The 18,096-nt window shown below is 52.5% G+C and overlaps 1 protein-coding gene across 1 annotated transcript; it reads right to left on the reverse strand.

Annotated features, from left to right (window-relative positions):
- Nucleotides 1–1,270: 1,270 nt before the first annotated feature.
- Nucleotides 1,271–17,720, reverse strand: LOC116638548 (fatty-acid amide hydrolase 1-like). Its single transcript, XM_032414638.1, is given in 15 exon segments — nt 1,271–1,399; nt 3,055–3,125; nt 3,128–3,199; nt 5,076–5,184; nt 6,632–6,731; nt 7,053–7,150; nt 7,880–8,005; nt 9,237–9,361; nt 9,779–9,819; nt 11,040–11,246; nt 11,813–11,946; nt 12,251–12,400; nt 12,609–12,722; nt 17,377–17,468; nt 17,612–17,720. Coding segments are annotated over 15 exon segments (1,677 nt in total).
- Nucleotides 17,721–18,096: the final 376 nt, after the last annotated feature.

Consider the following 18,096-nt stretch of genomic DNA (forward strand, 5'->3'; position numbering starts at 1 on the left):
GCTTCCTTCTGTGGTAGGTGGAGTCAGGACTTTCCTTCGGGCGTGATTCCTTCGTAGTTAAACTCTCAGGTCTTTTTCTGCCTGAAATTCCATCATTTGGGTTCAGAGGAGGTACTCAACAAATGTAGGATGGATGGCTATATAGGTGGATGGGGAGGATGGAGGAAATCTATTCCTCTGCATTGAGGTTTTATCTCCAGAAAGTCTCTGCTATCGAGCACAGGGAGGAATGAGTCCATTTGTTTGCCGAGCTGGCTGGAAGTAGGACTGCAAAGAGGAGTGAGATACAGAAAGGGTAAGCTTTAATGGGGAAGGACCTCAAGAGAGTTCAGATGAAAGGACGGTCATGGGAGAATTGGGGGGGATCAAAGAAGGCTTCCTGAAGGAAGTGGCATTTGACTCAGGGCTTGAAGGACAAAGAAGACAGTGAAGGTGTTTGGGTGGAGGGAACAGTGTGACAGGTACAGAGGCAGAAGTGCGAAGTGTGCTTGTGGTGACAAGAAGACTCCGGGTAGAGGGAAGAAAGGGAGGCTGTGCTGTCGTGGACGCTGTGGAGGATCTTGGGAGCTGCTGAGTGTCAAGCCAAGAAACTGGCGCTTTGCAGGCTAAGCACTGGACTGTGAGCTTGGGTCTGGGTCCCAACCTAGGATCAGTTCTGACTGGGTTTCACTCTCTTGGGCCTGCTCTTTGGAACTTTCTCTAGACAGCAGTGGAAGTCATGGCAAGTTCTTGATCAGGGAAGTGCCTAGAAGTCACAGGTCACAGAATAGTCACGTTGACAGGTACCATGGACCTCATCAGATCTAACCCCTTCGATTTGTAGATGAGAAACCCGAAGTCCAGAAAGGGGAAGTATTTTGCCCAGCATCACACAGCAAGCCAGTGGCAGAGCCAGGACTTGGACCTGGGTCACCAGCCTCTCTGTTTGGGGCTCTTTCCCCTCTGCTGCGATCTGGGATATCATCTGGGGGACTGAGCTGGAGGAGAGTAGTGGGAGGCAGAAGGCCACCAGGGGCTACAGCCCCACCTAGACCAGAGATCACAAGGCCAGCCAGCCAGAAATGTTTATTGAGCCCTTCACCTGTGCCCCATCTTGGGCCAATCTGAGGAGTCCGTGTATTGAGTAACCATGCAGAAGGACAACAAAGAAAAGGAATCTGGTGGGCTTCTGGGAGGAGGAAACATGAGGCAGATATAGTATTCATGAGAAGAGGCATCAGGAGCAGACTTGGATGAGGATGTAGGAAGGCCTCCAGGAGGAGTGACCTAATCACTCAGGTCCCCTGTGGTTCTTGGCCAAGGTCTCCACCTCCTTCATGAACCGGAGACACAGCTCCTCCTCCCACGGCAGAGCAACGCACTGCACAGCCACAGGAAGTCCCACGGATCCTTGTACCGCCTGCCCAGAGAGAGGGTGGGTGGGCTTAGAGCCTGCTCTCCGTTCAGAGGCCCCGTGCCCAGCCTCCCTCACCACCCATCTGCATTAGTCCAAACATCTCATCCCCAATCTACATTAAGGTAGAGATATCCTGGATCTCAGAGTCCCAGGCTTCCTCAGTTCTCAGGGAAACCTGGAAAAACTATTCTGACTTTATCTGTCTCTAGTTCTCCAGGGTTAAGATGCAAAACTTGCTCCCTGTGCAGACAGCTGACTGCAATCATGAAATAAAAAAAACAAGTATCCACCCAATGTTCTCAGCCAAGGGAAGAAGAATGTGCAAATCCCTGATCCAGAGCCCGGTCATACTTCTGCACTGAAAGAGGTACCTTGACCCCAAACGCAGACTCAGGAACATGGGGACTGAACCCGAGTGTCTGCCATGAAATCCAAACATACTTAGAGGCATTCAAACATGTTTCCATTGTTTTATGATGATAAGATACAAGCCCTTATCTGTCTCTGTCACGAGTCAAGTCAACTGGCTTCAAGTCCGGGCTCCCCCCGCTTCACCTGCCTGCGTGGCGTGGCGGCAGGGGTCAAGTCTCTTAACCTATGTGCGCCCCCATTGGCAACTTCGTAAAACCTCCCAGGACAGTTAGGGGATTTAATGATTTAATATATATACAGCACTTTTAAACAGTTCCTGGAACAGAGTAAGAGCTCAAGACACATTAGATAGTGTCATTATTATTATTTTCTCAGAATTCAGGTCAGCAGTTCCACTGGGTAACTCTAGCACTAAAATCAATTTCCAGAAAAGTAAGTTACTTAATGTCTGACTCAGACACATACCTACTTTTCAGAGTCAGTCTCTCTCTCCCTCTCTTTCTCTCTGTCACCCAAGACAGGGTTGTTATTTTAGATCATGCATTAAATATGCACATGGAAATATTTCCTTTTGTGAAGCCACCTCTGAATTAGTAATAGTAGCATTTATTGAACACTTCTTATATACAAAGCCTTACACTGATTGCTTCACTGTTTTTCCATTGAACCTTTAGGACAACCCTGCAGGGTAGATATTTTAATTCCCATTTTCCTGGCAAAGACGTTGAGGCTCAGAGAGGAGGAGTGTCCAGTCCAGTTCCCTAGTAAGCTCCTAACCAGCAGCATTTGCTCCACTCTTCCTGCCTCTGGGATCAACTTTCCCTACGGAAGTGTCAAGAAGCCCGTGGTTTGGGGCGCCTGGGTGGCTCAGTCGTTGAGTGTCTACCTTCGGCTCAGGTCATGATCTCAGGGTCCTGGGATCGAGCCCCACATCGGGCTCCCTGCTCAGCGGAGAGCCTGCTTCTCCCTCTCCTACTCGCTCTGCTTGTGTTCCCTCTCTCACTGTGTTTCTCTCTGTCAAATAAATAAATAAAATCTTTAAAAAAAAAAAAAAAAAAAAGAAGCCCGTGGATTTGTAAAGTATCCTCCCTGGACAAGGACAGAGGCTGACTTGGAGCTCAGAGGGTGTGTCCTCAGAGATGGGGTGAAACTGCCGCAGAAGTGATAAAGGGTAAACAGTAGGAATGACTGGCCCCACCCCACTCCCACTCGCTCGGACTGGGATGGAGGCAAGACTCAGTCCTGGCTTGTGCCCCTGGGGGAGAGGTATGGAGAGGGAAACTGACCTCCCGGAAAGACTTGTCAGAACTGTCTCCGTAGTATCCCTTGTAGAAGGCCAGTTCCTCCTCGTCCTGAGCGTCACCGCGGTGACCGGCACCATGCCAGCGGGGAAGTTCAGGACATTGTACAGGCTCCAGTAGGAGGGGACGTCTGTAGGAAGATCCCTGCCAGCCCAGGTCAGGGGACGAAAGACACAGGTGGGGGAGAGTGTTGGGTGAGCGCCCCCTCGGGGTCCTTCTCGGAACTGCAGCCCTCTGGGCTTGCAACGTCGCCCGTCTGGGGCCAGGAAACCACCTGACCACGGCCTCCTGCCCGCCCCACAGTGGAGGGAAGGAGAGGATGGATGCTATTGAAGCCTTCCTCAGTGCCAGGCACTGTGCTGGCCTCTCTCCGTTACTGATTCCTTGAGTCCTCTCCAGCCCTGTGAGGCGGACTTGGCTCTTCCCTGTGTATAATGAGGAAACCGAGGTGGTTGCCAAGTTAGCTGGGTTTTCACAGACCACACGGCTGAGGATGGCTGAAGTGTGCAGGGAGGGCAACCCTGAGTTAAAAGGCAGCTCCCCTGCAGCAGCCACCTGTTTGCAGGGAATGAGTGACAAAGAAGGGGCGGTGATGTCAGCAGAGGACATGGATGCAGGGCCGGGTGTGGGATGTGCTTTTGGGCAGCCACTGTGGGGGGGCCCAGGGAAGAGGAGTCCAGGCTTGAGGTGGGTTTTCATTCTGCACTGATAACACTGCTGAGGCCTGCACCTGAGCTGGGCAGGGGCCCCAGTATTGGCCCAGAAACTGCCTTGTGCCGAAGCTTCACTTCAGGGGGGCTAGGCCAAAGCCACCTTTTTTTTTTTTTAAAGATTTTATTTATTTATTTGAGAGAGAGAGAATGAGAGAGAGCACATGAGAGGGGTTAGGGTCAGAGGGAGAAGCAGACTCCCCGCCGAGCAGGGAGCCCGATGCGGGACTCGATCCCGGGACTCCAGGATCATGACCTGAGCCGAAGGCAGTCGCTTAACCAACTGAGCCACCCAGGCGCCCCAAAGCTACCTTTTAAAGTGGGGCAGCAGGAAGCCCGTTAAGGGTGAATGCACACGCTAAGTGAAAGAAGCCAGACCCAAAAGCCTCCTTCCTTCTGATTCCATTTATATGAAATCCCAGAAAAAGCAAAACTATAGTGACAGAAAGCGGCTCAGTGGTTGCAGTTTGCAAGGATAGGGTGAACTGCAAAGGGCCATCAGGGAAATGTGGTGGATGATAAAAAATAGTCTATATTTTTATTATGGTGGTAGTTATACAGCTTTATGCATTTGTTAAAATTTACCAAATTACACTCTGAAAGTCGGTGGGTTTCACTGCATGTGAATTATATTTCAGTAAAATTCGTTTTTTTCCTTTCTTTTTCTTTTTTAAGTAAACTCTATGCCCAACAGGGGGGCTTGAACTCATGACCCTAAGATCCAGCGTCCCATGCTCTACTGACTGAGCCAGTCAGGCGCCCCTCAATAAAATGCATTTTAAAAGTGAATGGAGGGGCGCCTGGGTGGCTCAGTCGTTGGGCGTCTGCCTTCGACTCAGGTCATGATCCCAGCGTCCTGGGATCCCTCCCCGCATCGGGCTCCTGGCTCAGCGGGGAGCCTGCTTCTCCCTCTCCCACTGCCTCTCTCCCTGCTCATGCTCTCTCTCTCTGTATCTCTGTGTCTCAAAAGAATAAATAAAATCTTTAAAAAAAAAAAAAAAGTGAATGGAAATTGGGAGTGTCCGCTCACGGGTACAGGGTTTCTTTTCAAGATAACGGAAATGTTCTGGAATTAGATAGCGGTAGTAGTTGCACAGCATTCTAAATACATTCAAAACCACGGAATTGTACACTTTAAAATGGTGAATTTATGTTATCTGAATTTTACCTCAATTTAAGAATTTTTTTTTTTTTAATCGTGAATGGTGACAGAGGTCAAGGCCACAGAAGCTGTGGCAGGACTCTGAAGTCCTAGGCTCCGGGTCTCAACCCCATCAGGACCCAGATTCGTCTCACCTAATGCCATGCTAGAATGGCCTGTAGAGAAGGCAGGGGTCAGCACTGGTGTCAGCAGAACATCCAGGTCCAAGGCCCTCCACTTGGCTATGAACTCTTGCTGATACTCCTGCAGGGACAGTGAGGGGTGGGAGGGGTAAGACCAGCAGAAGTCACTGTTTGCAAGACAAGGTCAGGTGCTGCCAAGCCCAGTGGCATTCAACATCAGGAAGAATTCCCAGGCTGTGAGATGCACCCTAAGATATCTGGGGGGCGGGAGGAGGGGTCAGGGCCTTCCCAGGGGCTGAGGTGAAGGGATGGGAAGGGGAGTCTCGGGCTGCAATTATTTGGGAACAGCATTATCATCCTGGCCCCAAAGAGTCTAAATTAACCTCCCATGTCCCCAAGCCTCCCCATCCAGGTATAGCCCACCCCCAATCTGGCCACTCCTGTCACCACCCAGGTCTCTGCTGCCCCCGCTCCAGCAGTCCCTTGAGGTCTCTTCAGGCACACATCACCTCCACTGCTGTGTGATGTTCCCACAGTTTTTTGGGAGTCCTGGGGGAATAAATAAGACATGGAAGTCCAAAGGTCAGCATGGGAGGACTCCCTTTTATACAAATTGGGACATTACAACCAAGAGCTAGAGCCTAGTCTCCATGCAGGCTGCAAATCAGCTGATGGGCTGGGAATGACCCTGTGTCTTGTTCACTGACCAAAACACCTTGCCTGTCCAGTGCTCCCAAGAGTCCACACTCTCTGGTCAATGCCCCCCCCACCACCACCACCAGCCACAGGGACTCACAGGCTCCCCCCAAAGCTACAGGTTCTTCCCCTAACCTGAGGCCCCCAGTCAGCCCTCAGGCTACTCCAGCCCCAATTCCAACCTTAACCCCAACCCAAACCCAAACCCAATCTCAACTCAGGCCCAACCTTTACCCCAGCCTAAGCTAATTCTAGCCTGAGCTCAGAGCTTAACTCCAAATCAAACCCCAGCCCCAAAGTAGCCCCAATCTCAACCCCACTCAAAAGCCTAAATTTAACCAGTGTCAGATATAACCCTAAAAACCTAATTAGATCCCAAAGTCTAAACAGCCCTTGTCCCCAGTGGATGCCAACTCTAGCCACATGGCCCTTACTTAATTCCCTCCACCCCATGGAAGATGCCTGTGAGCTTCACCTGAGGAGACTAGCACTCACCCCATTCCACGAATCTCTTTCAACTTCTGGCTAGCTCGGGGCTCCTAGAGATGGGGAGAGAAGGAGAGACCCACTCAGAAACCACAGGGCAACACCAGTCTGCCCAGAATTGGGGTCCAGAAAAAGCAACTCTGCAGAAGCTTCTACTCCTCCAAAAGCCTTTAGCCCCCTCTAGGCCCCCACCCCCTCTCTAAAACCCCTTCCTCTTTCTGAGATGCACCCCTCTCTCTAAAAGCACCGCTCTCTTTTGGCCCCCTTCAGCCTTTTCAGTTTCTCTTCTCTGAGCCCCCACTACTCTCTGGGCCCCATTCTGAGTCCTTCTCTTCTGTGGGCTTCTCCCCTCCTGAATGCCTCCCCCACCTTCGGCCCACACTCACTATGTACTTCAGGATATAGGCCGAGAAACACTTGAGAGAGTCTGGCAGGTGGAGCGTGTTGATCATTGTCTTTATGCAAGGGTCCACAATGTCCCCCTCACTGAGGAACCACAGACACGTATCTGGTCAGTCACAGCATTTCAGCCATCGACTGGCTCTCATCCCCACCCAACTCCCACTCCAGAGGGAAGCCATGGAAGGAGGTGAGACCCAAAGAAACACTTCTGTTCCCACCAGCACCACCCCTGGAACACGCACATCCTGAAGACAGGGCCCGGGTTGCTGACTTGCTGTTTAAGGTCACACAATTAACCAGAGGCATCCCACCAGCCCAGGCCCACACAGTCCCTTCCTAGGGCTCAGGTCACCACCAGCCCTGTCCCCAGCCCCATGCCCTACATCTGAGTCCTGACAAACGTACAGCTTCTCCAGAAGGGTGGCCCCTCCATTGGCAAACAGACCTCCCACGAACAGGTGTTCAACAGCATACTCTATACGGGGGATGGAGAAGGGGATGACCTGGGAGACAGAGGCTGAGTCAGGGCCTGGAGCACTTCCCACCCCGCCTGAGAGTCTCTGCATCCCTCAGGATTTAAAGAGAGGATAGCACATCACCACCGGTCTCCATCCACCTGAGCCCCTCCGCTGCCATGACACTCCCTCACCCCCCGCGGAGACGCCATGGCATTCAAGCAACCCTCATTTCCTGCCTGCTTCACTGTGATCCTGCCCCAGCCATGTGTTCCACATATGTGAGCTCATTTAACCTTCACAGCCACCCCGTGTGGTAGAAAACTGAGGCTCAGGGGGGTTATGAGACTGGTCCAAGATTACATAGGTCCATGTGTCGCCAACCAGCAATTCTCAAAGGGGAGGCAGGACCAGGACAAGCCAATGGGTGTGGGAGGCAGGGGTTGGGGGTGGGGGAGGAAGGGGATTTTGAGGACAGGGATCTCCTCACAGCCATTTGATAGACGCAACAGAAACCCAGGCTATAAGAATTATGGGAGTGAGTCCCTGAGTCACCATCCCTGAAGGGGGAAACTGCAAAATCTTGATGCCTTCCTCACACGGTGGGCCCACCCTGCCCCCACCTGCAGTCCATCAGCTTTCTCCAGGAAACTTAGGGGAAACACAGTGATGTTAGCAGCTCAGACTCAGATATAACTTCTTTTCTCTCCAAGAATGGCCCAGCCCAGCATCCTCACCAGTCTGGCTTCCCTCCCAATCCAGGCTATGCAAGCCTACCTGATGTCCTGCATCCTGGAGCGGCCTGGAGGTGAGCCTCATGGCCCTGGCCATGCCAGGAGTTGGCTGCGTGAAGCCATCTGATTCACAGTAGCCAATTCGAAGGGGCTGGTTACTGGAGTATACCTGTGGGCAAGAAGAGCTGGGCGGGTCTCAGAAGAGACTGAGGCCTCTTCAAGAGCCAGACTGGGACCTTGGGCCACAGCTGTCTTCAACCCAGGGGAATCTACAGAAACTCCCTAAGACCCCCTTGGAACCTCTCTATATACTTTCCAGGCTCTAGGTCCTCTGGTGAAACCCCTGGAAGGGCAAATGGATGGGGACATGATTGAGTGGATGAGGTAGATAGGCAGATAGATGGTAGATAGATTCATGAATGAGTGGATGGGCATATGTATGAGATGGTGAATGGGTGGGTGGGCAGAGGATCGAATGGATAGATGGGTGGGTGGAAGAATGGGTGGTTGGAATTGAGGGGGAGCAGGTAAGTAAGTAGGTGAATAGACACAAAGACCCTTACGCTAAAAAACAGCCAGGAGAGGATGGAGATGGAGAAATTAGTAGAGGCAAATAATGGGTGACAGAAAATGATCACAGGTTGATTGCATTAGGATGTGTGTAGAGATCAGATGAGTAGACATCGACTGAATGGTAGACAGAGACTCTCCCTGTGGAGAGGGTTCTAGAGCAGATAGGGCTGGGTTCAAAGCCCAACTCTGCCAGTTACTAGCTATGTGATCATAGGCAAGTCACTTCATTTCCCCTCAGTTTCCTTGCCTGTAAATGAGAAGCACAATGCTCATTCTATAGAGTGAGTGTTAGGATGAACTACAAAGAGCCTGCACATAGTAGGTACTAATAAATGTTGTTGAATAAACTAATGAATAAATGAAGCCTGCCAAAGCTGGCAGGGCCTGGAGCAATCTTCTGGTCCAACCTCTTTATTATACCACTGGGGAGACTGGGGCCTAAAAAGAGATGTGACTTGGCCGAGGTTACCTAGAGGACTGGAAGCCCAGCTTAACCAGATAGTGGCTAGATGAGTGGATGGATGGGGAGACTCTCTAAACCATACCTGCTGAGTGTTATGTCTGTGTGTGTGTTGGGTCTATGACGATGGAGTCCCTCTCTGGGGGCAGTATTAGCTATGGGTCCAAGCAGCAGAGAGGCCAAAGCAGCTGGTGTCCAGCCGAGATGGGAGGTGAATATGACTGAACATGTGGGCTTCTTGGTCACTGTACCCTGGGCTGGGAAAAGCAGTCTTCACAGAAGATGGTCAGATGGTAGACATGTCAATGAGGAAAGAAAGGAGGGGAGAGGTGGGAGTCCTCCAGGCCTGCTCCCCAACCCAGCTCACCTCCTCCCTGAAGGGCATGAAAGGCACAGTGGGGTCCAATCGGTGCATGTCTTCACTTAGCAGGGCTCGCATACACAGCACCAGGCTCTCCACATCCCGGGCCATAGGGCCAGCCACTGTAGTCACTGAACAGAAAGGAGGCAGATTCCTCTCATCCTTTCTGCTCTGGGGACCCCCACGGCCTGGCCTCAGAGGGTGGGGCCCAAGACCATGATCAGGGTCAAAGGGTCCTGGGGCCAACCTGGGTCAGGGGTTGGGGACAGGCAGAGTTGGCACACCAGCCAAAGCAGCTTGGTGCCTGACAGGAGACTCTTAGCTGGGGCAGAACATCAAGAGACAAGTAGGAGAGACTAAAGCTAGATAGTAGGAAGCACTTCTCACTGGACTTGGGGGAGGCCGGGTGGGAGCCATGCTATCCCTTCAGATTGCTTTATCACCAGTGGGGCTAATCTGTCTGAGATAGGGGCTGAGTGAAATGTCCTTGGGAGGAAGGCTGACAGGTTATCTTTGAATGGGTGTGGCCCCGGGCACAGCCAGTTGACCTGATTTCTTGCCTTTGACAGCAGAGGCGATTCCGGAGTAGCTGCAAAACCCCGCCCCCCCAGAGTCCCGCTCAGCACTTGAAGGGACTGGCCTGAGAGCCGAGCCTTTAGTAGCCAGCCAAGCACTCCCCCAGGACCCAGCACCCAGGAAGAGGAGCTGCTTCAACCCTGCCGTGACCCCTACTGCCCACAGCATTAAGTCTGATCTCTTTGACTGCCTTCAAGGCTCTGGAGTGTCAGCTCCCTCCCCAGCGTACCCTTCTAGACCTTCCACACACACGTATTACTCCAGGCAAAGTAAGTTGCTCACAGTTTACAGCCTTCTAGACTCTACACCATCTCTGCATATCCATCCTTCAAAGCCAAGCTCAGATTCTGCCTCTTCCAGGAAGCCTTCCCTTCCCTTCCCTTGCCCTGCTTCTGAAAGTTTAAAGTCTAGGCTTTTAATAAATCTCTGTTGAAGAAAAGGTCAGCTTCATCCTGTGAATTCCCACAAGGCTTTGACCCTCTCTTAGAGCCCCATCACTTTCTGACTCAACCATTTGCATGTCTAAAAGCACTACAAGGGCAGTGACTGGGTCTGAGAGTGTTCTGTGTCCCCAGCACAAGGGCCACCACAGTGTAGGTACTCGGCAGGGGCAGGGGAGGCTGAAAGGTGGGTGGATGAAGGAACAGAGGCAGTGGATGGATGGGGAGATAAATGGATGAGTGAATGAATTAACAAATGGAAGGAAGAATGTGTATAAATTTGTCAAGGGCTGGGATATTTGTCCTTTTGTTTACCGATATATCCCAAGTACCTAGTACAGTGTCAGTCACAAAGTAAACACTCAATAAATATTTGTTAGATAAATTAAATGGTGGATGAATAGTGAAATTGACTGATGGATAGAAACTGGGATTATGATTGCATAGGTGGATGAATAGGCAAAGGATGGATAGATGGGAAAATGGATGGACCAATGAGTGACTAAGGGAACAGGTAGGTAGATGGGTAGATGTAAAGACAAATGAATTAATGAACAAATGAATTAATGAATGAGTGGAAGGTCTTTTCTACTGCCACCTATACCAGACATGATGTGCTGATCTGGGGCTGAAGCAGGAGTTATTTGAAGCCCTCCTAACTTTAGCCACTTCCCCTAGTACTGAGGTGAGTGGATAAGAGTTGATGTGCCAAGCAGGCCCCTCTACTCCCCCAGACTTCTGTTCCCCTAGGCTGGGCTGAGCCCCCCCTCCCCCCATCACCAGCACCAAGTACCTGAGGTGGTATCCCGTGGTCCGGAAGCCACAGACCCCACAAAAGCTGGCTGGTATGCGGATGCTGCCAGCAGTGTCGGACCCCATGCCCAGGATGGAACTCCCTTGTGCCAGCATGACTCCCTCACCCCCTGAGGAACCCCCAGGTGTCTTCTTTAAGTTCAGAGGGTTCAGGGTCTGTCCATAGATGGGGTTGCTGTAATAAAAGCTGACGGAAGCAGAAGAAAAGGGGCTGGGAGGTGAAAGTTTAACTGGGGAAACGTCCCTCCCTGTGTAGAGACTGACCCCCTCAAGAGTCAACCCCGGGCCCGCTTTGGCTCCCATGCTCCTCCCCAGGGCTGAGCCCTCCTAGGCTCCTTTACGGCTGAGGTGAGGGCCCACTGCCACAAGGAAGACCAAGAGTGGACACCAACCACAACTCCTAACTTAAGGACAGGAGCCCCCAGCCCTGCTGTCAGAATTGGGAACAGGTTCCTCGCAAAAGTAGGTACGCTAAATGCTACGGGAGAGGAGAGAAAAGCTGGGGTAAACACAGAGATGAAACTCTTCAGAACCTCAGAGCCTGAGGGCCTGTAGAGACTATGAAGTCCACCCACACATTATAAGATGAGGAAACCGAGGCTCAGGGGGCAGGAAAGACTTGCGCAAGAACCTCGGTCCTCACGGTCTGCTTGAGTGGCCCCCACCTCACCCTCTGCCCTGAATCAGGACTTTAAGTTGCTGTCAGTCCTGGGCCCACCTCCAAACCCAGCCCCGCCTACCCACTTCAGAGACCTGAGCAGTGTCTGGGGGATGTTGGTCTTAACGAAGGGAATAGCTCCCTGAGCCTTGAGCACTTTCACAATGACCCCATCCTTGGCCGCAGGCTTCTCCAGGAACTGGGCCAGGCCACACGTAGAGTCATGGCCCTGCAAGGAAGTGACATTAACTCCAGCCCATAGGGGTCAGGATGCAACTGCCCAGTGGACAGACTCTCCTCCTCACTCTGCTCCCACTCCACGCCTCTGAGACGCATGTGCTCAGAGAATTCACCCAAGTGGCAGAAGACCATGGTGGGTCAGAGCCAGACTACTGGGTTCAGATCCCAGCCGCCACTTTCTAGTTGTGCATCCTTGATTACATAACTCGCCCAATGTCACACACTCAGACGCTCACAGGCTCAGTGACGTATGGGCACACACACATACGTGTACGCATGTGAACCCGGCCCACCCTGCAGTCATAGGTGTCCTTGAGGCTGATGGGAGCCCCATAGAGAAGGCCTCTCTCAGTCTTCTTGAGCTTCTTCAATGCCTGCAGTTCCTCCTCACACTCGCCCAGGAAATCCGTCAGGCAGTTTACCTTCTTATGTACCTTCAGGGCCTGAGCAACATTGAGGGAGACCAGATAAGGGGCTCAGGTTGAAGCCAGACGTGGGGTACTCAGTCACCCAGCACCCTGACTCAGAGCATGACTGGGGCATGCACCCCCTCCCAAGCCAGCGATAGTGCCGTGATGTTACGCCGGCCCCCACATCCTGTGAGGAAGACACAGGTGACAGCCCCCACCCCACTCCTGACCCGACCCCCACCTCCTCTAAGTAGCTACAGAGGACGCTCTCCAGACTGAGCTCTCCATCCTGCAGCTTCTGGGCCAGACTCTCCAGGGGCAGCTCCAGGATGGCCTTGGGGTTCAGGGAGGGTTCCTGTGGAGATGGGAGGGCAGAGGTCAATGACTGATTCGCTCTAGTCCACTCGCACATCCTCAACATCACCTCCTCACACCCCACTGGATACGCAGTTGCACACCCATCCATGTGCTCAGCACACGCTCCTGGACTCATCCTTAGCATGAAGAACATTTCCTGATCAGTCTCCAGGTTGGCATGAAAGTCCTGGATGTTCCCTCTGTCTCTGCCTCCCCAGTGCCCAGCCTGGGCACAGAGGAGGGCCTGCCCCCTCATGTTGCTACCCAGAATGGGCACAACAGCAGTGGGCATGACTCTATCTGCATGTTCTGGGACTCAGGGGTTATGGAAGTGAGGTTCATCTCTGTAGGGTTTGCCTTCAGGGGGGCACCCCGACATCCCAACTTTCCTTCCTATCCAGCCTTCCCACTCCTGGTGATCTGACCTGGGGAAGGACATCTTAGTGCCTGAGCTCAGAACTCCCCCACCTGTATGCCACAAGGACTTTCAGAAGGGCCCAGACACGGATCCCTCTAGAATAGAGTGGGCAACTGGCTAGAATGCACCTCAATGGCTGCATTGTGGCTAAAAGGAAATCCTTCTGAGTCACTTAGCAAAAAGCCACTCCCACAAGTTTCCCACCACACCCAGCTGCCCTAGCGCCTGCCATAGGACTCTGCCCTCTCTTCACAGTCCAGCAGGTAAAAGGTTAATGCCCGGCCCAGCAGGGACCCTCTAGGCACAGCCCCTGATTCCCTCAAGGACTCTGAAGAGCCAGCTTGAGCTCATCCCTTGCCCTGCTCCCCCCAGCCCTAAGGAGCCCCAGTAGAACCCTCCAGGGACCCTCCCAGCACACGCTGACCCACAGGCACCCATCAAGACTACATGTCAGCCCCCAATTCCTACATATCTACCTGGAGAGATGACACCCCTCTGGGCAAGTGCCCAGTGTCCATCTGGGACCCTAAGGTTACCGCTCCCCTGCAGTTGTCCTCACATGGCCACTTGTAAAAATGGGAGCCTCTCAGGGAGCTGGGGAGAGGTGGGGAGAGCAAGCAGAGGGAGTTAATGGCCACTGGAGGCGGCTGCTGGGACTGCCCCTCTGCTGGCATGGCAGGCACTCCAGTGACCTGGTGGGATGGGCGGGGCTGCCAGGGGCCCAGTAATACAGCCACCGACCCAGTTAGTGTCCCTTCCGTAATAGAACAAATTCATCGAAACTCACTAAACACCCGTCCAGCAAGGATAACATTAGTTTTATTATTACTACAGTGAGAGCTAGTGAATCGTGTAAGACTGATGAATCACAGACCTTACCCCTGAAACAAATAATACATTATATGTTAATAAAAAATAAAAATAAAAAAATAAAGTGAAAGCTCTCACTTAGGTAGTGCTTGCTGTGTACCAGGCACCACGTAAACATTATGAACTCACTCGACTACTATCATTATAATCATCACCCCATTGTAGAGATAAGGATGTTAAGGCACAAAGGAGTTTTTTTAAAAATAGATGCATCAGGGGCACCTGGGTGGTGCAGTCGGTTGGACAACTCTTTTTTTTTTCTTAAGATAGACTATTTTTTTAAGATTTTATTTATTTATTTCCAGAGAGAGAGTGAGAGAGAGAGAGAGCAAGAGCACAAGCAGGGGGAGTGGCAGGCAGAGGGAGAAGCAGGCTCTCTGCTGAGCAGGGAGCCCGATGCAGGACTCGATCCCAGGACCCTGGGATCATGACCTGAGCCGAAGGCAGACGCTTAACCGACTGAGCCACCCAGGCGCCCCTTATGAAGGCATTCTAATAACAATGTTTATGACTTAGCTGACAACAGAGATGCTTGATTAATAGAATCTCAGCATTAGAACAGCTAGAGGACTGTGAGTATAACTGCTACAGGTTTGGCAGAAGCCAAGCAAGGACTCGATACAAGGAGTGACATCGATGATATCGACAGAAAGTCTCTATTTAATGAGACTACAAGTCACCTAATGACTCTCAGTTTATTGGGAGAGCTTTGAAAGATAGGGAAATCTTCCAAAGATGTGAGCAACATCAAAAGATCCCCACAAGTTTTCTATAAATTAACAGATCACTTGGAAATTATTAGGATAAGTTGATAGAACTGAGCCTCAACTTATTTCACTTTCAAGTCATTTTAACATATACTTTGGTTTAGAACAAATCCCCCTCCTGCCAAGTCCCACGGCTCCACAGCCCCATCTGGCCTTCTCCGCACTCACTGGTGCTGCCTCCTATCGTGGTTTAAAAATCAAAGAAAATATATTTTAAAGTTGTTAGTTAATTGATGTGTTATTAATATTTCCAAAGCAGTTGTGAAACATGTTTAATATCATCAAAACCTTCAGCCGTCAGGGGGGCTCATGTCCTCCTGAGGTGACCAGAGCTTCCTAGCCAGCAGCCTTCAGCCATGAGCAGCCCGTCCATTTACCCCAGTGACTCTGAGTATTATTTTCTATGCGCTCTACAGAAACACTGCCTTATCTCAGGCTCTTCTCTCTCCGGTACTGTCTTTCCTCTTCCTTCCTCCTTTTGGAAAACTCCTACACATCCTGTAAGGCTCAGCTCCAACACCACCTCTCCATGAAGGCTTCCCCACCCAACCCTCTCCAGATGGACCAAAGCCCTTCCTGCCGGGTCCCAGAGTTCCGCGGGCATTTGGCCCTCGCCACGCTCAGCTGAGCTGCCTCCCATCACAGTCTGCATAGCTCTGTTCCCACCATGCTACCCTCAGACCGGGAGCATCTTTAATGCAAGTCGAAGTCAGATGTCAGATTCATCTTGATTATGAATCTGTCTCCAAGGCCCAGCAAAAGGCAAGACCAGAGGAGCCCTCTGCAAGATGTTGCTAAGCTGAACTGAACTGGATTTGTTTGAACCCCGCCAGGGTTTGACCTATGTCTCAGCCTCCTTCCTCCCTGGGACATGAAGCTGGACACCTGAGGCCCTGAGGGTATCCTTGGCAGAGGGGAAGGTGCCCAGGACGGACCTGTGCAGCTTTGTTGGGAAGAGAATAGGGTACTGAACGCCAAGAGGTCTGTAGCCTTGGGGAGAAGCTGGAGACACCAGGGATGACCTCACCCCAAACCCCTTCCACTCCTCCAGCCAAGCAGACGCACACCCCCCGGCCAGGTACCCAGCCCAAGAGCTCTACATACCAGATGCCCACACATATACCAAGCAGATGCCCAGAACTACACAGAAGCGGATGTCCTCACACGTCAGACGCCTGACCACACAGGCACATGCTCAACCAAACATTCAGACCCAAACCAGCCACACATATCTACATGTACACACTCCCACCTGTAACACAACACATACACACCCAGCCAGGCACACCCACCACAAGCCCATAACCAAACACAAGCAGCACACAGCCCGGCACACCGCTCAACCAGCACACAATAAAAAGCCAGCAGGAGGCACCCATAAGCAGGTTCTGGTGTGCGCAGTGAAGGAACCCAAATACACCACCGTGCACGCGCATGCGCGCACACACACGCGCGTGCACACGCACACGAATCCTCTCCATCACACTGATTCACCACAGCAACCCCATTAGCCCAGATTTCCTGCTCACCAACCAGGGAGGGGCAGCTGCTCTCTGGGGGCAGATTGATTTATCCAACTAATTAGCCCCAATTAATATTAATACACATTCTCAGGAACTGCAGCAGCTCGGGCAGAGAAGCTGCCCCTTGGGGCCATCAATCACCATCCAGGGGACACTCAGGAACTCCAGAGCATGGGGATAGCACCTCAGGCATTATCCCCAACCCCCACTCCCAGAGCTCCCAGGGAGTCTGCCACCATCAGCCACAGTTGGGGACCCTAAGATACCATGAGCCCACCCCTCGTAGGGCAGTTGGGGAGCCCAGGAAGGGGCTGTCACGTCTTCCAGGCCCCACAGCAGACCCCAAGCACCATGGAAGGTGGGCTGCCTCTCCTTCCCACCCTGCTCTCTGCTACTCTAGGCAGGACGTGCTGCGGCACCCCCAGCTCAGTCCCTTCACCTTCAAGTCCCAGCCCAGCCACGATGATTGACCCAGTGCCTTGAAATGTCCCCACCTAAGCTGTCAAAAGTCCCTTTTAAGACACAGAGCTTCCTGGGAGGACCCCATCTCCAGTGACCACCCTGTGCTTTGCACGTATCAGGTGCTCTCAAACATTTGCAGAACCCGGGGGCAGGGGGATGGGAAGGAGAACGTGTAGACCAGGGTTCCTGTGTCAGTGGGGTGTGGGGGTACTCAGGGGCTAAAAGAGACCTGAAAGAAGACCTCCTGCCTCCAATTGCTTCCATCATTTTATCTTATTTCTTTTCTTTTCTTTTTTTTTTTTTTAAGATTTTATTTACTTATTTGACAGAGAGAGACACAGCGAGAGAGGGAACACAAGCAGGGGGAGTGGGAGAGGGAGAAGCAGGCTTCCCGCGGAGCAGGCAGCCCGATGCGGGGCTCGATCCCAGGACCCTGGGATCATGACCTGAGCCGAAGGCAGCCGCTTAACGACTGAGCCACCCGGGCGCCCCCCAGTTTATCTTATTTCAACAAAAAGCTCAAGTGAACACCCGCCACGTTACTGAGTCCTGTGCGGGCACTGGGAGAACAAAGAAAACCCATGGCCCCCAATCTCAATGGGTTGGAAGTACATGGATGGAGGAGGAAATGACAGCAATACAAAAAGCCAACATGGGGAGAGCTGGGGGTAGGGGGCTGCCCCCCGCCACAGGCTCCTTGTCTTCTGAAGGGGATGGGGCAATGGTCCCGAGGTGGGACCCGCCTATTGGGATGGAGGGCTGGGGGGCCTTCGGGAGAGGCATCAGCTCCCCTGCTGCCAGAGACGCTGGGCCAGGGCCTCCATCTGCTGCAGTGCCACCCCCCTACGCTTCTGTGCCCCGGGGATCTTGTTCCGTGCTGGAGCATGCTGCCAGAAGACCAGGGCAGCCCCCAGCAGGGCCAGCAGGAGTACCAGCAGCCAAGCTACCCCAAGCATCACGGAACCTGTGTGGATAGAGCAACTGTTTCCTCGAGGGCCCTGCCTGCTGGCCGGCCAGCTACATGCTCGAGCGCCCTCCCACAGCCTGCGCATCAAGGGGCAGAGGCCAGCATGACCCTGCACGGGGCAGAAGCCAAACTCCTCCCACCTAGTTCTTGGCCCTACCTGGACTTCCTGGGGACAAAAGCCCTTGTGCCTCAGGCAATGCAGAACAAGAGGCTTGGGCAGAGACCAGCCTGAAGAGGAGCCCAAGCCTGCAGGTGGGCAGGGGACCAGGCTCTGATCGGACCTCCTCACACAACTTCTCCCCCATCCTGCCCCTCAAACACCCCACCAGAACCCTGGTCTGACCCGTGGCAGTTCCTAATGGAGT

Source organism: Phoca vitulina, unplaced genomic scaffold, assembly GCF_004348235.1.
Source record: "Phoca vitulina isolate PV1807 unplaced genomic scaffold, GSC_HSeal_1.0 scaffold2, whole genome shotgun sequence".
In the NCBI taxonomy this organism is placed as follows: Eukaryota; Metazoa; Chordata; class Mammalia; order Carnivora; family Phocidae; genus Phoca; species Phoca vitulina.